Raw genomic sequence first — 24,155 nt, 5'->3', positions numbered from 1 at the left:
CGCCAACTCCATGTGTCATCATCCTCACACACAGGCACGCACGCACACACATGGCAGCCCTCCCTTTGCAAAGTTTTGGGCGAGAGCTGCAAGTCTGAAGCCTCACAAGTTAACACAAGCTGCTACAAGTGCACACAAACACAAACTGTAACTACACTTGGTATGATCATCGTGAAAAAAAAGATTGCAATGTTATCGTTATTTTTATTTTTTGTGTGGTCCCTCCACAGATGGACCCGGTCCAGAAAGCCGTCCTACATCACACGCTGGGCCTCCAGCCCGCTGCCACCAAGAAGAGGCACGTCTCCTGCGGCGTCTGTCGACTGAGGTTCAACTCGCAGGTACACCTGGTAGGGCTTGTAGGAAAATTAAAAAAAGAAAATTGTTCATTCTTAAAATTATTTAAATTTTTTAAATTATTTAAATTATTATTTTTTTTTAATTTTTTTAATTATTTAAATTATTTAAATCAAATCCCTGTTTATTCTCTGCCTTTATTGAAACACCAAAACGTTTAACCCAACCAAAGTCCACTAGCTTAATGCTAACATTTAATGAGAAATCCATAGACACGCTAAAATAAATTAGCATCGATATTACAGCAAGTCTAAACCTCCAAACTGCGACTTAAATACTCCTGGCACATTAACTAATGACTGAGCCTCGCGGAAGTTTATTCCTTTTTTTATTTTCACGGCAGAGTTCATTTATTTAAAAAAAAAAAAATTGTTGGATATAATAAATCGTGAAACAACGGTGGAACTCAGTACTAAATATTCACCGTGATGTGTTTTTATGTGTCGGTGCTGACACAGCACTTTTCACCTGCGCAATTTATACAGCCTGATTTAAAATGTATAGACTCAAGTGGGACTAATGCAATTCAAATGTTTTATTGATCACCAAACACGTGCGCACAACGTACATAAATTAAATACGAAAACTTTGCCTTTGTTATTCTTTCTTTCTCGCTGTCGGTTTGCAAATGAAGGTTTCTCGTTGCTGTGGCAACACGTCGTCTTAAGGCCACAATTATCCCCGCGGGAGTTTGCGGCTGAAATATCTGAGCATAAATTATCGGTTGTATGATTACAAGTGTTTTCTTTCCATCGTGTCTCAAAAGGGAGCTTGCATGTGGTTAGAGGTAAATGCGCTACCCACACAATTTGTTCCCGTTATCTGCTGCCCTATTTTTTCATTATTTATCGAAGCACATTCAGTCCCCAATTTAACGGTGAACAAATCCAGCAATTTTTGCCATCACAAAAAAAGAAATTTGAGTCATTCTTCTATAAACATAAGTCATGACGTGTTTAATTCTCGAGTGTCTTATTTCTGGAGATCTCCTTGCTCCTCGCTTGGATTCACCTCGAATTTATAAGCAGGATTTTCGAGTCGGGGAGGGGAAGAAAAATGTGGAAATGTGAGTAAAAGTGACTAAAGATTGGCATTAGTAACTCAAATAAATCTGCGCTTTCCAAAAGAATAAGTCGCTCGTTGGATCATAGGAGCAACAAAAACACGGTCTGAAAGGAGTCGGTGAATCACCCCTTAAGATGTGTTCAAGGCTGGCAGAAAGAAAATCAAACATTTGCACTTTGTGGCCTGAACTAATTAGCCGTAAGCTGCCGCGCTCGCCTCTTCACTCGCCTCTCGCGCTCGCCGGCTTTTTCATGTTTCATTTCATCCCCCCCGGTCGCCGGACTCAATCCAGCCTGCTGTTTGTTCTCCTGGCAGAACCAAGCGTTGGCCCACTACAAGGGCACCAAGCACGCCAGGAAGCTAAAAGCCCTGGACGCTCCCAAAAGCAAGCTCAAAGGAACACCGCTCACCAAGGAGCCCAAAGCGGACAGGAAAGGTTGGTGGAAAGCTCCTCCCCTTTTTTGCCGATGATGTCACACATTAGCATTTTACCTCACCTGTAAGTGAAAATTGGCGTTGAAAAAACTTTTTAGATATTGTTCGGTGAGTAGATATACTTTTTCCATCCAACTTTTATTTACGTTACTACCAGGTGGGTGCTTAAATCCAAAAATCTCAGGCAGATGTCAGACGAAAACAATTAAGACCGCCATCCCCGCCGGATAAACGACGGCGGATTCTCCAAAAGTTTTCATTTCAAATTCCCGGGTTTGAATACGGAAGCTGAATTTCAATGTCACCGACCGGACCGGAACGTCGCTAGCATGTTTACTAGCTAATCAGCCGCGCAACGCGTCACGCGAAACTTCTCGATATTGTAAACTCGTCACGCACAAAGCGGCGCCGCGGCGACCTTCCTGGCTGCGGCGGCGCTCATTAATCATCCTGAAAGACACCTGCGCGTTCCTGGCGCCGCCTGACTTTGCATTACCCACAATGCACTAGCGGCACCTGCTAATGAATATTAATACACGACGGAATCGTCCACCAGGAAGATGTTTATATCTTTGTATTAATATTATATTTTAAACAATTTCTTGGAAATATGCCCGAGAACGGCTCATTTAGTCGCTGTAACCACCGCATCTGTTATATTAATGATATGATTATGAAATAATGTGGAATAAAAACGCTTCATGCGTGGACGTCGGGCTAATGGTTTAATGGAGGAATCATTACTAACTTTTTACTTCCTCCATTAACTTAATGCGAGGGAGGACTAATGGACATCTGGACTCACTCTGTGTGTGTCTGTGTGTGTATTGTGATGTTTCATATTGTCACTACTTTTTTTTTGACCCGGGTATCTGCGGATGGTATCGGCAGCGACAACGAGTACTCGAAAATACAAAGCGCACGACTCTGACAAAATGTTAAGGTAGAAAAGATTTATACGAGTACTCGTCCGTGTAAGTAGCTTATCGATATTCCGCCGAGGGCGAGCGAAGAGCTGCCCGGGGGGATTTGGGACTTTTAAGTTGCGACGGCGTGTAATGAGCGCCGATTGCTTTAATGAAAATCTTTTCATCCGACTTCTCTCACAAAGCTAATCGCATCTCGGGGGGAAACGTGCCGTCGCACCGGAAGTATGATGATGGAAAAACACAAAAAGAAAAGAGCCTTTCCCGCCATCTTCTCCTTTGTGGCCTTGGCCTAATTCCCTCGACCGTTGCCGCTTGCTCAATTACTCCTCCATGCTTTTCTTCTTTGCTTTTTTTTTTTCTTCCTTTCTCTCATATCTTTTTATGAATAGAAATTTGAAAAACTTTTCTCTTAGAAAGATCAAAAACCTAGACTTAGCTTTTAGCTAAAACGTTGTTTACCGTTGTGTCTGAGCGCTCACCTTGTAACGTCCTTCTCCACATGGTCGTCCTCCTCCCGGTTCGCTTTTAAAGTGGTCTCGCTTTTCATTTGACTCATTCCTTTTTCTTCCTTTGCTGTCCGCAGTGTTGAGATGGATGGCGGTCGTTAGCTCCATTAGCGATAGCCCATTGACTTCGCCGTCCGTCGGGTCAAGGGTAGCGAATACAACGAGCCAATGTAATCTAAATTACTTTTCGTAGCCTTTTTGTCTTCACACTTTGCAAACTCCCACTTTTATATTTTCTCTTAGCATCTCCCAAAAACACCAGCAACAATTTTGTGAATAATGAAATCAAAAAGAGGTTTGGCGTACTTTTTCGTCAATTGAACATTTTGTTATCTGGCTTGCATTCCGGTAGTCATCACTGATGACTAATAAACGCTCATTTCCGCTCTGGTTGAATTGTTTATTAAATTTAGTGACTCAACATTTGGCTCATTATGCAAGCTTTTTTTTTTCCAAGTAATCGTCAACGATTTAATTGAAGTTTGCCTCCCTTTTTCTTTTCAATCCAACTTGCCCCGTGGTGTTATATTGTTTGCAATAAGAGAAATGACACTGACTTCACTATTGATTTTCTCATCTTTCGCTCTTGACTTGTTTTTGTTATTATTCTGGCAGTTGCTTGTATTGATCCCCAAAAATATGATTGATTGATTATGTTCATTCTTCGCCGCTGACCGCGGACGATAAGTCATGAAGTGGCCGTTTGTCTCCCAAACACAAGAGCGTCTATTTATTTATTGCTTAGACTCGCACCCGCAATGTCCCAAACACTCTTATCTTTGAAAAGTCAGCACTTGAAGCTAAAAACAACGTTGAGTTTTCTTGACATCCATCGTCGTCTATCCTCTGATAAAAAAGTCCGAAGAAGCCGTGCTTTAAAAGACCGCAGCAAGTCGTTTTGGTTTCGAAGCGGCCATTTTAGTATCCATTTGGCCGCTTCGGTGAAGTTTTGTTGACTTACCGCAATGTGCAAACATCTCCATCCATCATCAGCTTTAATGGCGATGATGTCTCTCCAGATGCGGTTGCTAGCGCGGCGCCCCCTTCGCTGTCCCCCGCGCTCCGACTGGCGGAGTCCCACGAAACGCCGACCGACGTCGCCGGAGTCTTACCCTCGGTCCCGGACGCCCCGGAGGTGACCTCGGAGGTTGAGCTCCACTCGCCCTCAGAACCGGACCTGGACCCGGATAAAGAACCCGAGAAGGACGCGGAAACGGAGGAGGAGAAAGCTCGGCGTCTGCTCTACTGCTCGCTTTGCAAAGTGGCCGTCAACTCGGCGTCGCAGCTGGAGGCTCACAATAGCGGTATGGCGCCATTTTGGTGTGTCACTTTCAAATTAGCGGGAGAAGAAATGACCTTGACATTTTTTGGTGTGTTCATGAAAAGGCACCAAGCACAAGACCATGCTGGAGGCCCGCAGCGGCGTGGGCTCCATCAAGTCGTTCCCGCGGACGGGAGTCAAAGGCAAGGTGGCGCCGCCGTCCACGTCCAAGGCGTCGACGGGACTGCAGAACAAAACGTTTTACTGTGAGACGTGTGACGTGCACGTCAACTCCGAGACGCAGCTGAAGCAGGTGATTTATGTCATCTATTTTTGTAAGAAATAAAAAGCCAAATTGCGGTTTTTAAAATTTTCTTTTATTCTTAAAATTCAAGTATTTATCGACAATATTTAACATATTTTTGTATGTTTTACCGTAGGTATATTTTTTGGGATTAAATGCGAGAGTATTTAAGGAGAGCGGATGTTTGGCGGTTGTCATAATGCGCTGGATCTGGCTCGTCAGTTGCCATGGCGACGCTCCACTTGCATCATTATCAGACAGCTTGTCAAAAAAAGAATCAGCGCAACAGGGATCTTTGTCAGTCTTTGGAAATATCAAATTGTCTCGGTTACATTACCGTGGCAACAGTGGCGCACAAATACAGAAGTTGAAAGACGACGAGTCGCCATCTTCAGAAAAAAGTTTGATCGCTCATTAAGACTTATCTCAAGTCATTTCACAATTCTTCATAATTACGTTTATGTTGAGTACAAAATTGCTAAAAAAATATCAAAAATTGATGTAGCATTCATAAATGTAAATAATATAAAAATATATAACATTAAGGTTTGTCATGTTAAATGGGTCAAAGTTTCTGAATGCCAAATAACACTTTGCACGCTGCTTCTAGCTCCCAAATCGTTTCTTTTTTCGCCTCGTAGGTCTTGTAAGTGTGTGACTTTTGTGAGCGCTCACGCTGAGATTTTCCACCCAGACGTGACGCATCAATTTTTCATGCCGACGACTAAGAAGAACAAGCAGCCGCCGCAGCGCAATCAAACCACACAGGGCTTGATTTAAAAAAAAAAAAACAAAGATGGTGGAGACGTGGAGGATGATCTCGCGATTGGCTCATTGCCATGCAGTTCGTTAAATCTGAGAAAACAAATCGCTGGTCTTTTTTTTTTTTTGAAATGCCAAAAATGAAATCTAACTTTTTCCTTCCTGTCCTCAGCACATCAGCAGTCGTCGCCATAAAGACAGAGCGGCAGGCAAACCGGCCAAGCCCAAATATACTCCTTACAGCAAAGGAACCACCAAGCAGACGGTGAGCCACCAACACACACTTTGTGATATCCATAACAATGTAGTTGCCGTTGGACGAAAAAAAAAAGATCACCAGAAGCCTCAAACAAGACTTAGATAAGGTTCTCGCACTTTTGCAGAAGGATCAAATTCCAGTATTATTCACTATTATGTCAAATGTTATACAAGAAGAAGACGCTGATGTTTGGCAGAGCTGAAAAAAAAAGAAGGGAAGGAAGGACAAAAGAAAAAAAATTGTGAGAGAGAATAGATAGCGAAGATGAAGGATAAGAGAGGGAAGAAGAAGAGCTAGCGCTCCAGAGGGCTGGCTGTTAGCACTTGTGAGGAAAATGTCTCAACCCCCCGAAAGCCATCATTGAGCAAGTTAACGGAGGGGAGCTGGGACTTGTGAGACTTCCTTGTTCCGCCCCCTCATCGTCCTCCAACAGTGATTGATAAGCCGTGACATGGCGCCGCCGCCGCCGGAGCGCCGCGTTTCCATTATGGATACAGAAGATTAGGCCGGATAACTTTGGTCACCTTTTCACACTATTAGCTTCGCCGTGCGTGTGTGAGGCTGAGGCTGAGGCTGGATGTACAAAAACAAAGTCACAGCAACACCAGCCACTAGCTCTTGGATTTTGTCTCGCGTTATTAAGCTTTAATGTCTTCACAAAAGATTTTGACTTTTTATACCGTACGTTTATGACACACGTTCGGTTCCATCAAGAAGAAATTTGGTGTTTACAAAAATCAGTAAGGATGAGGTTTACAAAAAAGTCTGATAAAAATTGTTCAAATGTAAGATTCATAAAAGATTCATTTGACTCAAAAATAGGTTTGTAAGGTTTAAAGACAACGTTTACAACATTTGGATTTAGCTAAGACTAAATTGTCTTGGTTGTTCTTTACAAAAACACGAAGAAATTTCTCTGACATCTTAAAAACAAATGTTCTTATAGTCCAAATTGCTTTTGACGTCCGCAAAAACAAACACATTGGTTTGGTTCCTCTTAAATACAAAATGTGTTTTGACTCTAAACTCTTTTTGATGTTTGAAAAATTAGGCTGTTTTAAGTTGATGGTTCCAAAAATACCCGTTCAATTTCTCCAAACACTCAAAATTGCGTTCACAAAATGACCTTTGATGTCAAAGACCACACAGACGCATTTGTTTCATTCGAGACTTTGTGGATGTTTTGAAAATCCCGTCTGATGGTCTCATGGCAACGTGCTGCGACTCTAATTAAGCGGAGAGTTGTTATTCAACGACTATACCAAAAAGCCATTTAAATACATCTGCATGCATTTGAATAAAATGACATTTAAAAGATTGACGCGCCGCTGAAAACAATCTATATCCTTAATACTCCTCGTATAAATTGTATTGACCGAGCTAATTAGCATAAATGTGAGCGACAGTCCACATTTCTGGCCATTTAAAGATTTGAAAACAAAAAAAAGTCATGTTGAAATGAAAGGGAAGGGCCAGAATTGGAGTCTAAGATCCAGTCAGGAGGTGAGCAGCACCATTTTGGACCAACTGGAGATGCCTGAAGGGAGGGAGGACTGGCTGACTCCAAAAATCAAGTGACAGTAATCCAGTGGAGATATAACAAAGGCATGGATGACACTTTCAAAAGTAGAGGCTTGACTTTAGCCAGCTGCCTAAGATGAAAACAAGAAGGTGGATTTGACAGCAGCGCTTTGTCCTTGTCCCCCCAGCAGATCAAGTTGACTTTGGGCAAAGAACGTCAGTGCCCCTCCCTGGCCACCCTTCTTCCCGCACAACTAATGGCCGCCGCAGCCGCCGCCCTCGGCAACACGTTCCCGCAGCGCGCCGCTCCCGGCCACGCCCCCAGCCTCTTCCCGACACCGCCCCTCCCCACCTCCCTCCTCCGCCCCGCCCCCGGCCCCATCAGGACCGCCCATCCGCAAGTCCTATTTGCGCCGTATTGACCCCCACCCACCCCCCGATCAGGCAGCGGCGGCGGACCAGTCTATGCATCTGGGATTCAAGATGGAGAGCGACTTGTACAGCTACATGAGGGCAATAATGTAACACACACACACACACACACATGCGTGAACTACTATGCAGTGTCATTACTCCATGAGTGTCGTCGGGTGGCGCGGACGTTCCTGTTTGCACTTTAACTTCTGTTGACGTGCACGTTTGACGTTAGACTCTGTTCAATGGTTAGACTACGTGTCGTTTTTTGGGGGGGGGGGTGTATTAGTCCTTGCGTATGTTTACACTATTCCCAAAAAGTTAGCGATATTTGGTTTTGCTGTGAAATTTCCACATGAGCCTCATATGGACCTTTACGGGCGAACGTAATTTTGAATCGGTTCACCTGTGAAAGTCATTTTGGGTCATACTGAAATTTTACACTAACACCCCATATCTAAAGGTTCTTGTGAGTAGTGTGTGTGTGCGTGTGTGTGTGTCTTTTGTGTGGACCACCGATGCTTCTGTGTGTTACGTGTCAAATGTGTAAAAAAAAAGGGTTCATTTGAAATAAAACAAGAGTCCTACTTTGTTAAATGTGCTTCTCGTTTGGAGAGTCACCTCACGGGACATTTCATTAGGTACACCAGGTCCATTAATAATCCCATAAAAAACTGTAAGGAAGTTAATATGGATGATTTACCAAAGGAGATAAATTGGAGAGATACATTTTAATACCTCTAATTATATAATATAAGTATTTTAAACATTTTAAACATAACTGACCATCTTGTGTTTAAAAAAAAAAAAATCTAAACCATGCATTCGACAAACAAGGCTGTGATCTTTGTACAATATGTATTTTGCGAAATATTGCACATGTGGACATTTGCAAGCTGGGCCTTCTGATTCTGATGCAGAGAGCTAAAAATAGCTCGAGTCAAAAGTTGAACACACAAACACACAACGTGGATGTACAAAACACACACGCACACATCTGCCCACGCGTCAATGAACAAGGATTCGGGAAGATTTGTCGCCCTCTGTTGGTCATGTCTATATCGACTTTTGAATGTGGTCGTATAATGTATTGCACTCTTATCTCAAGGCAGACTTGCGTGTCCTTAATCCTCCTACCAGTGTAAAAGGCATTATATAAAAACGAAACATCTGGAGGCTTCTCCAGCTCGGACGTCATCACCATAATCAGACCGTTGCTTTTTCACGGCACGCTCTCCAAAAGCAGTAACACAAAGTGACGCTAAAGAACATTTTTGCAGATGCTCGCTATCTTTAAATATCTTTTTTAGGTTAAGCGATAAGGCTTGATTTTGCCGAGCGTGCGCTACGCTAGCATCTAGGCTTTTAAAACAAATCAAATTAATTTGAGAGTCATGAATGTGGACAGCACGGCCGGGTGTACTTATCATAGCTCGCCACTTTTCATTTATTAATCTCGCTTGATCTTTACTCACACATTCTTTCTTGTTTTGTTCCTCTCTGGGGTCAGTGATTTGCGTCCCCCTCGCTTCCTTTTCTTCCTCAAGCGTTTTATCTCTGTTAATGCAAATAGTTGGCGTCAGGTCGAATCTTCTTACCGCTGAAATCATTTTGGCTTCGCTGAGCCAGGAATCTTATTTTGTTATAACTAGCTGTTGATTTTATTTTCAATCCATGATGCCTTGAGGAGCAGTTTGGCATAGAACATAAGAAGTTTCGTTTTACTCAAAACTTTTCATGCCACTCCACAACGGATAACATATAGTAAGTGTCAATCAAAAGTGAATAATGGCATCATTATAACGTTGGCTACGGCTCTTGTACTGACTCTCGTAAGATTCTGCCGGTGACCTCTCCTTAATCAAGCCTCCCTGATGATTGACGGCTTCATCCATTATGGACTCATTCATTGGCGGCTCAGACAGGTGAGACGGACTCTTTGACTTTGACACTTTCAAACACTGTGTGGTCTGTCCTAAGATGGAGAATGAAGGAATAGAGTATGGTCTTGTGCAAAACTTTCCACTATCTTTGTTTTTAAAATGAGCCCTTTTCACAGCATTTACTTTGACATTTCATATAGGACATATAGTTATCAGATAACACAAAATAACCCAAACCAATTTCCACAATCAAGCAATAAATGAGGAATAGATTCCACAAATTGAGCAAAATTAAATTTACTAAAACATTCCCCAACACAACTAATATATGGCCTAAAAAAACTAATCAAGTCTTAAAGCTAGTGTATTTATTACGCCTATGCTCAAAATATTATATATTTTTTTAAATAAGCTTACTCATAACCAATCCTAAAATAAGTCATAATACCAAACTGATTGAAGAGTATTTTTTGTTTACCATTTGGGACCGTCTACATCTTCTCATCTCTTTATTTTGTTTAAGGGATTTTATTGGAAGGTTCTAAGTAGTACTTATGAACTTAAACCACATTTATTTGACGAAATTCCGCTAGAAAAAAAAGTTTCTTTCAAAGTTTAGCCTGCTGACCCCCTCCAGGGAGCACAAGGGACATGCTGTAATGAGGAGACTGTCACCATGGTAACGGCAAGCGATCAAAGCCTGTTTTTTAAAGTTATTTTTTCATTGTATATTTGATGTTGTGGGGTCAGAATATGCCAAATATAATATGATGAACTCTGAAAACGTTTTTCATACCTGAATTTGTATACTAATATATTTTTTAAGACTGATCATTCAACCGTGTGTGGTTTGAAGCAGGAAGACGTTGTGACGCTACACTACTGCCCTCGTGTGGCCAAAACAGGAACTGCTGCAGCGGGCCAAACAATGCAGGTACTGCCTCTCCTCGCTTTACGTTAGCTTCGACATACGTTTCCTTTGGAAATAAACAAACGAGCAATCATGAGCAAAAAAGTTTTTTTAATTTTTACTAGCATAATGAGTACAGCCATTGACCCAGCGAGACAGCAAAAAAGGCGTACAAGAGATTCAATCTTTATTGAATTTATTAAGTCATATTCAGACACTCAAAAACCGATCGGGCCCGTCGCGTGGTTGAAACCCGTCGAGCCGTTTGCGGGTCACAAGCACTCGCTCGTATAAAATGAAGACATGATGATCAACACTGTGTGCAATGCGATTAAAAGTTCCTTTTTAACGTGACACCAGAGTTGATTTTTTTTTGTTTTTGTTTTGTTAATAACACTACACAGAGCTAATTAGAATAATCGTTTAAAAAAAAAAAAAAAAAAAAGAAACACCACAGTTTTACCAGTTGGAGACGAGTAGAGAATGAATACAAAAAAAACTAAACAAAATAAAAAGCATAACCAACTGTACAATTGTTCGGAATCTCTTTTGTTGCATGGTCATTTCTACACGTGCGCTGTTGACTCGGTGGTGAGGGGGGGAAGTGATCCACGAATCCTCCAGGAAACCAAAAAAAAAAAAAAAAAAAAGGATCCCTCCTGTTGGGGTTTTGTTTGAGAGAAAATGAAAAAAAAAAAAAAGGCCAGGACATGTCAGGATGGGAGCCATTTTGTGGGCGGGTTGTTAGTTTACGACGAGAGGTGTTTGCTTCAGGCGTTGTAGTGATAACATGCATCCATTATACTGATATACACCTCTTTTTTAAAAAAAAAAAAACGTTTTAAAAAGAAAGAGGAGGAACATCAACTGAGAAAAAAAAAAGGTATTAGAAATGCAGCTATACAAAGTCTTTTGCTATTTAGGACTGGGTGGTGAGGAAGCTGATGTGTGTGTATGCGTGTGCATGTTTGGTGGTGGCGGGGGGGGGTCGTTAACTGAGACCACTGTGCGGGCCCCTCCTAGTTACTGCAACAGGTGCGGCTGCTGGGTTGGGCCGTCTCGGTCAGGTCCACGCCCCGGTTCCGCCCGCCGCTGGCGCCGGCTGTCTGGGGCTCGTTCTTGGGGAGCTTCTTGGCTGTGATGACATCATCACACAATCATCATCAACAGCGCTACACGACGGCGACACGTTGAGGAGATAGATGCTCACCGATGGCCATGAAAATCTCGTTGACGTTCATGGAGGTCTTTGCCGACGTCTCCATGAAGAGCAGGCTGTTGTCGTCGGCGTACGATTGTGCGTCCTGCACACGACATCACACTATTAATCCGATGTTTCAAAAAAAGCAACGGAGACGACAGGATCGCTAATAACGGATTCACAGATTGTGTATTTTGCCGCACCTGGAAGTCAAGCGCTCGCTTGCTGGCCAGGTCGGCTTTGTTGCCGGCAAGTGCAATGACGATGTTGGGACTGGCTTGCCTCTGGAGCTCCTTCACCCAGTTCTTTGCCCGCACGAATGACTCCTGAGTCAGGAAACAACCGCGGCAATCATTAGACTAATTAAACTTGACATATTTGATTTTTATAGGTCAGATAAGTCAAATTGTTTCCATTTGAACTCCTCGTCACTAATTTGCCCCAGCTCAGTCGTGATCCTACCTCGTTGGTGATGTCATAGACCACGATGGCGGCCTGGGCGCCTCTGTAGTACATAGGGGCCAGACTGTGGTAGCGTTCCTGACCGGCCGTGTCCCAGATTTCAAACTTGACCGTCGTGTCGTCCAAGCATACCGTCTGAGTCAAGAAGGCAGCTGTGGGAAGCACAAAATGGTTTAACGGCAGCCATTTTAGCCGGACAACAATCACGAGGTAAACTCCTAAGCCCCGCTGAGAATACTAAAAGAATCGTGGAAATGCCCCTCCCAAAAATATTTTGTAACACCTCAAATGTAATAATAGGATACAGAAGTATTTCACCAGGACAAGACAAGAGCCAAACCTCCAATGGTGCTCTCCTGGAATTCGTGGAACTGTCCCTTGACGAAGCGGAGCACCAGACTCGACTTCCCCACCGCCGACTCCCCCAGCAGCACAAGTTTGAACTGGCAGATCTTGTTGCCGGCGTTGGGCCCATTGGGCCGGGTAGCTCCGCCTCTACTTGCCATGTCGCTTTCTCCGGACGCTTCCTGCTGTGGATGCTGGGGAAACACCCGGCCTGATATTGTCACCTCAACACTTTGTACGAGCTACGGCACGAGTGAAAATGTTGTTGTCCTAAGAGACCTGAGATCTTATCCTCCCGTTTTGATTGACATCGTCAGATTTAATCTTGATAGTTCTAGCATTTTGCAAATGTTTTAAGTGTTTTGGTTTTGCAAACAGGATGTAGCAATGTAGATTTGGCTATCTTGCTGATAAGAGACGTCTCGCAGGTGGAAGTGTTTCCCGCCACAGCGATGACCTTACATAGACCCTGCAACGACAGCCGTCCGTCCACCCAGACTTGAGTCATCGGGATAGTTTGGCATTCCCAATGTCACACGACAAAAACACTGGTTGCTTTCACAGACTCAACAAGTAGTTTCGGCAACTAGGACAACGTCCATGAGAAGATTTGACCATAATATCCTCGTGTCATTTTAGGTCACAGGGTTGCACAACAGTAGTCATAAAATTGATATCAGGAAAACAATATGGGAATATTTAGGACGCTGTCAGTTTTCCTGGAAGTTTTGTCACAAACATTATATTACGAAATAAACGTGCCATATAATTTGTCAAAGTTTATTATTAATAACCACCATCTGCGTGTTACACGCACGACGTGAGCAAGTTGAAGTAATCAGCTTGCTCAGTTGTTGTTGTTGTTGATTAGCGTGAAGTAGCATAATACTAGCTAGCTAACGTTAGCCGAGCGGCTACATCATAAGTTCGTAACGTCGTAACGAGAGGCGAATCTTAGGCGGTGATAGAGTCAACGGGACGGCGTGTTATTATTCCAAGACGCCGAAACATCGAGCGTGTGTGGATATTTGTGTGTGGAAGTGTCGCTTTGGCAAACGCTGGTGATGTGCGATAAATTTGGGTGTGTACGGCTAGTGACAGCTATGATGTTAGCCGTCACTGGCTAACAGCTGGCTAACGTCACTATCCATTCGCTGTCTTTTGGGTTAAACAAATGTGGTTAAAATGCTTCACATGCGTCCGTGTTTATTATCACAATATAACTAGTTGTCCCAATCCAACCGGTCGGACCTGCCCGAGTCACCACGTTAGCGGGTTAGCTTCGACGAGTGTCGTCGTCAGCGGCGGACGCAGGCTAGCAAGCTAACCCGCTAAAGAGGCGCTGCGCTCGGGGTTGGATGTGTGTTTAGCCGCGGCCGCGTCGGGTGGAGCCTCCACCGCCTCCGGTTAGCCGCCAGCTAGCTGGTTCGTAATCGGCTCGTTTACTCACCCAACCAAGAGACGACGCCGCTGCCAAATGTTGCGAACAGAGTCCCCCCTAAAATCAAAACTACGCACTTTGATGACTGCCGGTTTTAGTGAAACATTAGATTCTTTTTTTTATTATTATTTCGTTTTTCCAGTAGGCTCCGCCACTTGTCTCAACTTCCCTGTTGGCTTTGTACGAGCGATGATGACAGATCGTATGACCGCAACTGGCAATCCTCCTACGTCTCACCGAGCCGCACCAATCATACGCGCGACTCCATTCTTATCATTTAGGAAATTTTATATCTATGAATTCCTGCCTTAATAAAACTTCAACAAGGCTGAGAAGTGAACACAAAATGGCGATGTTTTCAAATAGTAGAAAAGTAACTCGTTCTTCTACACGTCATTTTTTCTTTTTTTTTTCCGCAATATTTTTTCAAGTTTATCTAATGTCGCGTTTGTTGGGACGCGCTCGGATGTTGTGTTTAGATGAAAAGTAGATATTTCATATATATCACCTTGTCGGCTTTTGAAATGTTGCTAGGCAACGACAAACTGTAAGGAAGCCAGACCTGTGTTCTCTCCTCAGGGAACATTTTATTTTTAGTTGCAAATTAATAGAATTAATAAGTCAGTCGTGGGTGAATATGTCAGACGCGATGAGGATAGCACAGATGCCGAGGGTAAGTGAATTTTCACGTGTTGTTGTCTGACTTTAGCCACGTTAGCCTAACTTGTGACTTTGATGTTGTATGTGCGGATCTGTATCTTAAATATAAATGTAATTTAAACCTTTTTTTCCTCACATTACAGGCTGGAAAACGAGTGCCTTTCAGTGACACAGTAGCTGCTTGTTTTCAAGAAATAAAAAGGGTGAGTTATAACTAAGCTTTTCTGGAGAGACTCCAAAAAAATATTTAAAGTTAAACACGCATGTTTCAAAATACAGAGATTTAAAAATCGGAATTCTATTCAGCTTGTGTTGAAAGCAGTCATCATTTTTTCCCCCCTTTTTAAAAAAATATAATTAGCACTGACAGATGAGTGGACAAAGTTTTCTAGGTAATTTTTCATTTTCCAGAACTGGATTCGCACGAATCGTAGCCATCTTTTGCCTTTATTTTATGACTTCCACCTTTTCTCCACTCATATGACTGGCATTGATGCGGAATACCGGAATAGGGCAGTTAAGCTCATTATCCAACACTTACTTCCCACGCCCTGTCATGTTGAAAGCAATTGCGGCTGTCAGACTATTTTATGTCACAATAGACGCTGGTAATTATATCTATCAACTAATTATTGGATGGCAGGATGGAGCGTCTCGAGGCACAAAGTCGTGGCAGTATTCTGCCCTCGCTGAAAGATAAGCGTCTTGTGTTACAACCTTTATTCGGGATCTCCGTGTGAAAGAAGACTGACTCGACTGTAAATGAGAAATATGCTGTCGTATTACAATATGTGCTTTTTTTTTTTTACACAAACTAGCCCCCGACGCCACCTCCGGTTCGAAAATACCACAACAGCAACAGACCGGGGCCCGGTGTGATCCGAGTGCATCCCGGGAAGGCCGATGACCCAAAAGTAGCCGAGGCGCTTGTTCACGGCGTCCGCACGGAGGCTTCGCTATCGGTCAGCCGGCATTTGAAGGCGTATCTGTATCAGCTAATTCTGTCTTGCAATCTCTATTAATGCAAAAAAACATTTTTTTGGCGGCAGGCCGCGGTCACGCTCAACCCGCCACCTCTCAGCAACTTCCAACAGAAGCTGCTAGAGTTCAGTGAGGCCGACTACGCCTCGCGCAAGACGGCGCCACTGGGCCGCTCGGCGGACCCCACCGGACTTCCCGCCTGGTACAACGAGAACACCAGGTTTGGAATCCCAACTCATCGAGGTGCGACACTTCAAATTATTCTCCTAAGGTTTTGAGTTTGGTTGGTTTCTCATTCCTCCTTTTTTTGTGTGTTTTGGATCCAGAGGTGGATATCAGCCAAATTATTCATCCTTCTAAAACTTTGGATCAGTTGGAGAAGGAGGAACAAGCGGAGCACGAGGCTTATGTTCACAGTCACAACAGTTATTTTGTCGGTGAGAAATCTGCGGGGATTTAAAAATACAAAAAGGCAAACCGGTAAAGCTGTGTATTGTCAAAATGCAGTTTTTTCTAAATCGTATTTGTGTTGTTCCAGGTGAGCAAATCGACAGGAAGTACAACTATAATAAAGACAGCTGCTTCGGGATCCCGACGCCTTATTGCACCGACGGACGCTACGTCGGCAAAAGTCTGCATTGGTTTGGAGAATCCAACAGGTGACAGCAAAATGTTTGATTCTGTTTTTTTTTTTTTTTTCCCTCCCTAAGCCTAGTTTGTTAGCTGCCCTATAATAAAGTGCGATCATGTGACCGTGTTGGTTGCCGAGCAGCGGTTGCCAGGAAACACTGCCCGTTGCTATTTCACCGCCAATCAATCATCATTTTATCAATTATAATTGTGATGATGTTGATTAATGCGCAAAGATGTACAAGACAATCATGACAAATCCAATCATGACAAGCAGCAACCAATACAAAAAGTATTTTGGTAGCATTTACCAAAATCCTCCTGTGACAAAAACTTATAAATATTTTTGTATTATTATGGGCTGATCTTCATAATCCAATTTGTTTTTCTCCTGTAAGTGTTTTTTTTAAATATTTGACTTTCTGAAGGGTGTACAATCCAAACCCCGTGTGGAAGAGATCTCCAGACAGCAGGGAAAAGTTGAAACAACAAATCGGGAACGTGGACAACAAGAAGTACATTTTTTTAAAATATATTTCACACCCATCATGATGAAACTTCAACTTTTAGAACTTGTCATGTGATTCGCCCAGGAGAGGAACCAAATTCGAAGTGCCTCCCAACCGCACCTTCGGAATTGTCATACCGCAAGACGAATACAGTGAGTTTGCGTCGATGGATGGCGTGAACTGAGATGGCAAGCTGACGTGTTGATGTTTGAGCAGATGTCGGAGATCTGATCCACTCGGGGCATCAGCCGGCGGGCAAGCGAGCGCGAGGCGAAGAGCGCCAGCGTTGCCTGGCCATCGCTGTGCGGAACCGCCTTCAACAGATCAACTTCCAGAACTTCCCGTCTTTGCTGCAAGCCTTCAAGCACTACGACAAGGTACACGCCAGATGTTTCAGGTTCAGGAGCAACCATGATGGCCTAAGCGCTGACTCCAAAGGTGGTTTTGTCCCCAGAAAGGCAAAGGTCGCATCGATAAGGAGGACCTGCAGGAAGTGTGCCGGCACTTCAAGGTGGTCGTCAGCGATGCCGTTCTGGACGACGTGTTGAACGAATGCGACCTCGACCGAGACGGGTTCATCAACTTCCTGGAGTTTGCCAACTTCCTCAACATGAAGAAAAAGATGCCGTTGGACAGGCGAGAGCAGGATCTAGTCGTGGACAGTGAGTCCCACAAGTGCACAAGTTCTGAAAACGAAAACCAGTCCAATTTATTTTTGCTATTCAGCCCAGTTCCAGACCGACTCAGACAAACTTCCTGGTTCTGGTCCTTTATTGAAAACCGATGACCTGGAGCCTTTCAAGACTGGCAGCTCAATGAAGACCGTGAGAACTCTCAGACGACCCGAGCTACCCTCAGACCGCTTCATCACCTCTGCCTCCTTCATCGGGGCCGCTGCCAGGAAGCCGCAAGAATCCGGTAAGCCAAGTAAATCTTGCATGCACAACCCCTAGGTCCAAGTATTTAAAAAAAAGAGTTTCTCCCCGAGACACTCGCACTTTCGGCATGCCGTCGATCCGCAAGGACATCGCGGCCCCGCCCATCCGGAAGATCACCGACCGTGTCAATTACGGCGACACGACCACGGTGATGGATCTGCTGCTGCCGTCAGTCTACGGACAGCAGGGGGTCTATCGGGACCACTTCTTCCTCCCGCGTTCCAAGAAAGAAGTATGTGCTGTTGAGACGCAAAAAAAATAATACACGCTGAGATTTCTTTTTCCCGTTGACAGATTGCTGAGATCTTCAGGAACCTGGGCGAAAATATTTCCGAGGAGACGTTCGAGGAGGCTTGGAAGCTGGCGTCCACGAGGCATCCCCACGGCGAAGTCTGCGTGGAAACATTTCGAACGGTACTCGAGGAAATCAAGTAGTCGGGACAATTTTTTTTCTTACTTTGGTAGCAAATGTGGCAATTTATGTCATGATAAAATCATAAAAAAAAAAAAAACGTTACTAATCAAATAGAAAACTCATCTTAATTTAGCCTAGGAACAAAAACCTGTGTAATTGAGTCATGCAAATGATTTGATGTGTTTTTGTCATCTGTTCTGTGTGAATATTATATTATTTGATGTCTAATTGCATCATAGAGACAAAAGATCTTCGTTATGGCTTCTTGGAGCTATTTTGCCATCACTTTCGCTAAGCGGATTAATGAAGCGTCTCGCTGGCACGCCGCCTCGACTCGTTGACACTGTGAAATAGTTTTAAATAAATCAAAATATTAATTCATAAATTAACACGTGCGCTCCTGCTTGTGCTTCTTTGTGTTTGCCGCCTTTTAAAGGGAGTGACGCGGCGGCGTGACAAATTGTTTAAACGCCGTGTCCGCCGTCGCGTTGACATTGCGTCACTTTGCGTAATCTCATTAGCTCGCCGCGGAAAAATTCGGCGTCTTGTGTGAATTGATGCTAAGCACTACGAATGACGCACAAGTGAGTCTTTTTCAATGCAAATGTTTAACAAATATGTCAAAATTGCATTTTTGAATGTTGGGAGCATTTTCATGACCTCGAAGTTTTTTTTTTCCCCCTTTTTAATATCAATAATAATAGACTTTACAAATTACTTTCTAGTTTCTGGTTAATCAGATAAACCAGAGCTTTTCTTGGGTAATGGAAAGTTTCAATGTATTTTGATGCCATTCAGTCAGTTGGTTTCCAGTTCCAGTGCCAAACAGTGGTCACCATCCAGTCCTGAGATGCTCCTTTTGTCATCTCACGGTGGAACCTGACAAACAAATGGTAAAACAAAACGAATAGTTAATCATCTACAAATGCATAAAAAGAAAATAACCTTATAGTCAACACAACTTTCAATTCTTTGGGACAAATCCAACAATATACTTACTCGTAGACGGCTGTGGCTACTTTCTTCGGTCTGACGCCATCTGGGCCAGGAGACACTCGGAATATCCTGGTGCCTTCGGGGTCTTCGGGACCGTCCAGCGTCGTGAGATACCAAAGCCTCATGACGATGGTGCAAAACTTTCTACCTGCCCATCAAAACAATACAGTGAAACCACTTTTCAATTTAAACAAATTTTGGTAGCATCGGAGAGACATTTTGTTGATGCTTTATGATCATCTCCACCAGGATGTAAACCTTCAAACAACTGTGAGTTGCAAACAAAACAAGACATGAAAACATGTCAGTAAACTGACCATGCGTATCAAAAACGACAGAGATGTCCTCCGGTAAAACAAATATGATGTCATCCATGGAGACGGCCAGATGCTGCCTATGATGCTGAGGGAGAGGCTGACACCTCTCCTCGATGTATCGGATCATCTAAACACCAAATCAAACACAAGCAAAGACTAAAAAAGAAAGAAAGATGGTTGCAGATACACTCATGTGGTGTTTAATTTCTCACCTCAACGGAAACCACGCCGATGAGTTCAAGGTATTCTCCTTTGGACATCAAGCTGGAGATGTGCACCAATGCCTGAGTGGCAGACAGATTTCAAATTAGGGTTGTTGTTTTAAAAAGGAATTCATGTAAAAGAAATGCTAAAAAATACTCTGTTATTGTTGAGGTTGTAGAATATGAATTATTCTGAAAAATACACCTGTATATCTATCCATTTCAGGGGTCGGCCATTTTGCCGCTTCCTGTCGACTGAATATGACGTCACAGGTTTTCGGCTGATTACTGTCACCTGTGTTCAGTGTATGGTCATGATGTTCAAGCTAAAGATGTTGTAAAGAAAATGTTTGGACTCGACAACCGCTTTAAGTAAGTAATTCAGTTTTAAATTGGATTCAAGTAGTAAGGGGTTTAAAGAACGGTTTAAAAACAGGAAAACAGGGTTTGTTGTTCGAACTGGGGAGATGAGGTTTAGGGTTAGGGTTAGCATTGTTTTCAAACAAGCGTTCGATTTTCAAATTAGGGTTATAATAGCTTTACAAATTATGGTTTCGAGTATTTTCTTGTGCTAGGATTTGAAACAGTTTGAATTTCAAGGTCGGCTTTTAAACTAGGGTTAGGATTTCAACTCATTGAAAGTTACACTTGAGTGTAAAACTTAAAAAAAATCCTCCAAATATTCTTCATCTGTTTTACACGTTACCTGCTTCACTCCCCTTTCAAAGTCATCCGAGTTGACATCCAGGTCGAAGAACAGCTCAACGAGGAGCAGGGTCACTTTACACCGGATCCATGTGATCGGATCCGGGATGCCCACCACCGAGATGTCAGGCTGCCGGCCGGAGCTCCCGTCAGCTCCGCGTTGCGAGCAGAACGTCCTGTGCCCGGCGAACGCAAGCTTGTTCTCAAGCTGCGCCTGCCGACTGAATCCCTGCACGGGACGCCGGGTTCTGCTGCACGCCAGGCCGCTCCCCCGGCTGCACATCTCGGGTGAGTTCGCTGCCAGCCACCGGCACGCCGCGAGGCGGCCGATCCGCAGCATGGCAGCTGGGAAGCGGCGGCGTTGGACTGGGAGACCGCGGACCACACTACCGGTAGGAGGGTTGAACCCGATGCCTTTCCTTTGACCACCTTACACAATTCATCCCATTTTGTTCCCCATAATGCCCCTGTGCACATGCATTCGACTGCTGAGTTCACGTACTGTTGGACATCGCAGAACTCCGTGCAAAAAATATATATAATTGTGCGTTTAGTCATTTAAGCGTTATTGTGAAAATAAGAGTCAATAATGGTCACTTAAGTCATTGAATGCCTCTCATGCAAATAATATACGCTACTACTCTTATTATGATTGTTTATCATACCCACATATATTAATTTTTTTTCAGACTATTAAATTTATCACATCGTTTAAAAGTTATACCACGTTATGCACTCACAGCACATCTTATTTTGGATGGAAATGAAGTTTTTAAAGGTAGGTTTCATAATAGAAGTAAAAATATTATTTACCTTATTTGTCCAGCAGAGGGCGCCATGTATCTATTTTTCGTCGTCTTAAATGAAAGAAAACTATTACTCCAGTTAGCAAATTTATTGTGCTATTTTGTATATCATATATAGTTCATATTTGACATGTGGCTGTTGCTGTAAAATAAGACAAACTATTTAAATATTTAGTGGTATTAGCTCACACTGACATAGAGCAAACATGCACCCATCAGATACATTAAAGTCTGTAATATACTACGGCAATACGACTAATACACAGCCTATATAATATACAATATTTGTCCAATTTATGTTGGTCATTTGTGGATTTATATATTACAAAGTGCCGGCAAACTAATAAACAAAAAAGTTAATCTATTATACAGAGAATAATTTCAAAAGCTTGATGGAAAATTATGCAAATAATGTAGCATGATTATTCTAACTTTTGTACATGGAGTAAATTAAGAAGTTTAATATAAAGCACTTTGGTGCAAACGTTGAAGCTTTATACAAATACATTATCGCACCTTATTATACTCATAACAAATGAAGTAGAAATTTTCAAACTATTCTGAATAATTGGAAGACAAAAATATACATGGTACATACATAATGGCACATAAATGAGGTTACGTTAGCAAACTGCCACTGAAAGGCACTGCTGTCTGCATTTTGTGTGTGTGAGAAACTCTAAATACATAACTTTAATTTAATCCACATATATTCGGTGCCATATATCGAGCAAAGTGTGATAACAAGCAGAATAAGCAAGGGTGCTATTTGGAATTTACAAGTCTCGCAATTTGACACTTAATGTGACACCCACAAAGTTTTAATTGAGTCCAAATGAGAAATGGAACTGACTGACAGCCTTTTACGTCTTAATGAAGACACTTGAGTATAGTGATCTTATGTATTGTATATGAGGATGGAGGAGAGAAAAAGTAAAAAAAAAATAGTATTAATACATTTAAAAAAAATTTTTTAACCCCCACTGTTACAAATGACTCTTAAAGATATGATTGCGTGTTTTTAAATGAATTAAATGTGTAATTATTAAATTAACAAATTCCTGAATTATATAAATTCACAAATGTCTCCCCCCAAACTTCAACAGGACGTCACTCATCTTTGACACTAATGAGAGAAATGAGGGAGTCTTTTTTTTTTTTTTTACATTTATTTATCTGTGCATAAATTAAAAAAAAAAGAAATCCGTCCCAAATTTATTATTCATCAGTGATGTGATTAATATGCAAAATTATGCAAATGAAGACGCAATTAGGCTCCAATTCTCCAGCGGAGTTTTTCCATTATAATTTAATACAAAGTAACAGAGCAATTGGTGTCACGTGTAATTACGCTTAGCGGAGCGCACGCACACTTGCCACCCAATGCTGCGCAGAAACTTCAGAACTGAAAAAAAAAAATTCTCGCCTCTACCTTGGGAGGGCCATAGATTGTAAATTGTCACATACACACCCACAAACATTTCGGAAATTGCGTGACTTGTTCCGGTTAGGACATAACAGTACTTTTTGGAAAATCCAGGCCTTGTTCTGCTAGGAATTTGGAATTAGGTTCTTCTCCAGTCTCTCGGATTCTAATAGATTCCGTCTTGGGGGGGCCATGAATTCAAAATTGTAACATATACACACACACGTACAGTGGGAACAAAGACGTCCTCCCTCGTCCGTCCTCGCCGCCTCCACTCTGCTGGCTGTGCTCTGTCAAAGAACATAATCCCTCCACAAAATGGAAGCACAAAGGAAACTTGAGCTGAATCCTGTAAAGGCGCGGACACGCCGCACAATACGTCCTCCCACCCGATTTTTTTATTTTTTTTTGCCTCGCTCGCCTGACGGAAAAAATGCCCTGTGGCGCAGATCAAGCGTTTTTCTCATCCTCCTCCTTCATCATCCCTGATTTACCCCCCCCCCCCCCCCCCCCCCCCCCCCACTACCACATTGCCTCCATAACCAGAGGCCAAGGTCCATTCGGACCTGACCAAGTTTCTTTGGCTACAAATTAGTTGAGTACATTCGGGAGTCGATTTGCGAATTGCTCGTGATTGTTAGCGCGGGAGTTAATTCTTTAGTTATTGGAGTGACTCACAAAGTTAGATAATGAGTTAAGTGACAGTCTAATGTCAGGTTAGGAGTTATTCGAATAAGTTTTAAGGTAGGGCGTTGAGTATTTTCGGCGGTTGAATATATCTTTACCGAAGGCAGCGTATGTGTGCCAGCGCTCGTGCGTGTCATTTTAAATGTGTCAATGCGACAGAACTGTTTTATTTGCGTGAGGTGGAAAGAAAAACAGTTGAGGTTAGTCCATATAGGTCACTGTTGTCGGTTGTTGGCTTTTTTTGCCTTAAAAGCTGCACCTGAGGGGCGTGCCCCCGCTCAGGCTCGCCCCCTGCAGGCGGAAGTCAGAAAGGCGAGCGTCAGTGCGGTTTGCCATTAACTGATTGCATCAAACCTTTGGTAAAGTAGGCCGCCCGCGCTCGCCCCCGCCACAGGAAGGGGAAGTTGCCCCCCGCGGGGTGGGCGCACCTCCACCTGTGCCGCTGCACATCTGCAAAGCGGCGAGGCGCTCCTCCCGCCGCACTTCCTGTCGCCGCCAGTGCACGGCAAATGTCAAAACGAGCACGTGAGAGATAACCACACTTGGCTTGACACACAAATTTATCGCTCGCAAAATTTGTATGGTAGTGACTTGTAATTGGTTGAATGGCGTAGGCATGTCGTTTAACTTGAGTAAGTCATTCGCCACCACTCCCTACTTTGTCTCCAGTCGGACGCCAGATGACATCGTGCACGTGCATTCTCGCGCGTCTGTTCCAGCGTGGTAATTAACCTCGTTGGTGCGCCGGTGCCACGATGAGAGTCAAACGCAAGGTGGCGATTGCTGTATTTTTCCACTTACCCCCCCCTCACCACCACAAACATCAC

General features: G+C 43.2%; 4 protein-coding genes across 14 annotated transcripts in view; 2 read left to right on the top strand and 2 right to left on the bottom strand.

The window, feature by feature from the left end:
• Nucleotides 1-11,427, top strand: part of znf385d (zinc finger protein 385D) — a 32,523-nt gene extending 21,096 nt beyond the window's left edge. For 3 of the 10 annotated variants that reach the window (XM_049729685.1, XM_049729681.2, XM_049729684.2), the window contains exons 3-8: nucleotides 231-350; nucleotides 1,738-1,858; nucleotides 4,286-4,596; nucleotides 4,679-4,866; nucleotides 5,792-5,884; nucleotides 7,588-11,427. In XM_049729685.1, coding sequence (XP_049585642.1) covers nucleotides 231-350; nucleotides 1,738-1,858; nucleotides 4,286-4,596; nucleotides 4,679-4,866; nucleotides 5,792-5,884; nucleotides 7,588-7,821 — 1,067 coding nt within the window. In that variant the 3' untranslated portion in view covers nucleotides 7,822-11,427. The remainder of the gene's footprint in view (nucleotides 1-230; nucleotides 351-1,737; nucleotides 1,859-4,285; nucleotides 4,597-4,678; nucleotides 4,867-5,791; nucleotides 5,885-7,587) is intronic. The other 7 variants (XM_049729680.1, XM_049729686.2, XM_049729678.1 and 4 more) reach the window with 5 other exon arrangements.
• Nucleotides 9,597-18,577, top strand: efhb (EF-hand domain family, member B). Of its 2 annotated transcripts, XM_049729657.1 has the most exons (14): nucleotides 9,597-9,738; nucleotides 10,553-10,630; nucleotides 14,859-14,918; nucleotides 15,534-15,677; nucleotides 15,765-15,939; nucleotides 16,023-16,133; nucleotides 16,235-16,355; nucleotides 16,755-16,841; nucleotides 16,920-16,987; nucleotides 17,052-17,212; nucleotides 17,290-17,497; nucleotides 17,562-17,753; nucleotides 17,824-18,005; nucleotides 18,068-18,577. In XM_049729657.1, exons 1-14 carry the CDS (start codon nucleotides 9,688-9,690, stop codon nucleotides 18,206-18,208), a joined length of 1,779 nt encoding a protein of 592 aa, XP_049585614.1. In that variant the 5' UTR covers nucleotides 9,597-9,687; the 3' UTR covers nucleotides 18,209-18,577. The 2 variants fall into 2 exon arrangements, with proteins under 2 accessions (XP_049585614.1, XP_049585615.1); XM_049729658.2 differs by lacking the exons at nucleotides 9,597-9,738; nucleotides 10,553-10,630 and adding an exon at nucleotides 14,433-14,728.
• Nucleotides 10,777-14,248, bottom strand: rab5ab (RAB5A, member RAS oncogene family, b). The gene is made up of 6 exons (XM_049729702.2): nucleotides 14,065-14,248; nucleotides 12,610-12,808; nucleotides 12,270-12,421; nucleotides 12,011-12,133; nucleotides 11,817-11,910; nucleotides 10,777-11,741 (listed from the first exon to the last, which is right to left on the bottom strand). Exons 2-6 carry the CDS (start codon nucleotides 12,773-12,775, stop codon nucleotides 11,626-11,628), a joined length of 651 nt encoding a protein of 216 aa, XP_049585659.1. The 5' UTR covers nucleotides 12,776-12,808; nucleotides 14,065-14,248; the 3' UTR covers nucleotides 10,777-11,625.
• si:dkey-82o10.4 (uncharacterized protein LOC797793 homolog) lies at nucleotides 18,475-20,749 on the bottom strand. The gene is made up of 5 exons (XM_049729697.1): nucleotides 20,411-20,749; nucleotides 19,714-19,785; nucleotides 19,502-19,628; nucleotides 19,188-19,332; nucleotides 18,475-19,067 (listed from the first exon to the last, which is right to left on the bottom strand). The coding sequence occupies exons 1-5, from the start codon at nucleotides 20,747-20,749 to the stop codon at nucleotides 18,983-18,985; spliced, it is 768 nt and encodes a 255-aa protein (XP_049585654.1). The 3' UTR covers nucleotides 18,475-18,982.
• Nucleotides 20,750-24,155: the final 3,406 nt, after the last annotated feature.

Source organism: Syngnathus scovelli, chromosome 9 (assembly GCF_024217435.2).
Source record: "Syngnathus scovelli strain Florida chromosome 9, RoL_Ssco_1.2, whole genome shotgun sequence".
Lineage (NCBI taxonomy): Eukaryota > Metazoa > Chordata > Actinopteri > Syngnathiformes > Syngnathidae > Syngnathus > Syngnathus scovelli.
This window is presented reverse-complemented; position numbering and strand designations above follow the sequence as displayed.

Bases quoted from the DNA above. Each gene is read 5' to 3' on its own strand.
- efhb (XM_049729657.1), top strand. From the start codon at position 9,688: ATGATTGACGGCTTCATCCATTATGGACTCATTCATTGGCGGCTCAGA. The intron at 14,919-15,533 runs GTGAGTTATAAC...TACACAAACTAG, and splicing joins GTTTTCAAGAAATAAAAAGG to CCCCCGACGCCACCTCCGGT. The intron at 15,678-15,764 runs GTCAGCCGGCAT...TTTTGGCGGCAG, and splicing joins GCACGGAGGCTTCGCTATCG to GCCGCGGTCACGCTCAACCC.
- rab5ab (XM_049729702.2), bottom strand. From the start codon at position 12,775: ATGGCAAGTAGAGGCGGAGCTACCCGGCCCAATGGGCCCAACGCCGGC. The intron at 12,422-12,609 runs GTTTGGCTCTTG...TGCTTCCCACAG, and splicing joins CCAGGAGAGCACCATTGGAG to CTGCCTTCTTGACTCAGACG. The intron at 11,742-11,816 runs GTGAGCATCTAT...ATGTCATCACAG, and splicing joins CGAGATTTTCATGGCCATCG to CCAAGAAGCTCCCCAAGAAC.
- si:dkey-82o10.4 (XM_049729697.1), bottom strand. From the start codon at position 20,749: ATGCTGCGGATCGGCCGCCTCGCGGCGTGCCGGTGGCTGGCAGCGAAC. The intron at 19,786-20,410 runs GTAACGTGTAAA...TCTGCCACTCAG, and splicing joins TTGAAAGGGGAGTGAAGCAG to GCATTGGTGCACATCTCCAG. The intron at 19,068-19,187 runs GTAAGTATATTG...TTTGTTTGTCAG, and splicing joins GTAGCCACAGCCGTCTACGA to GTTCCACCGTGAGATGACAA.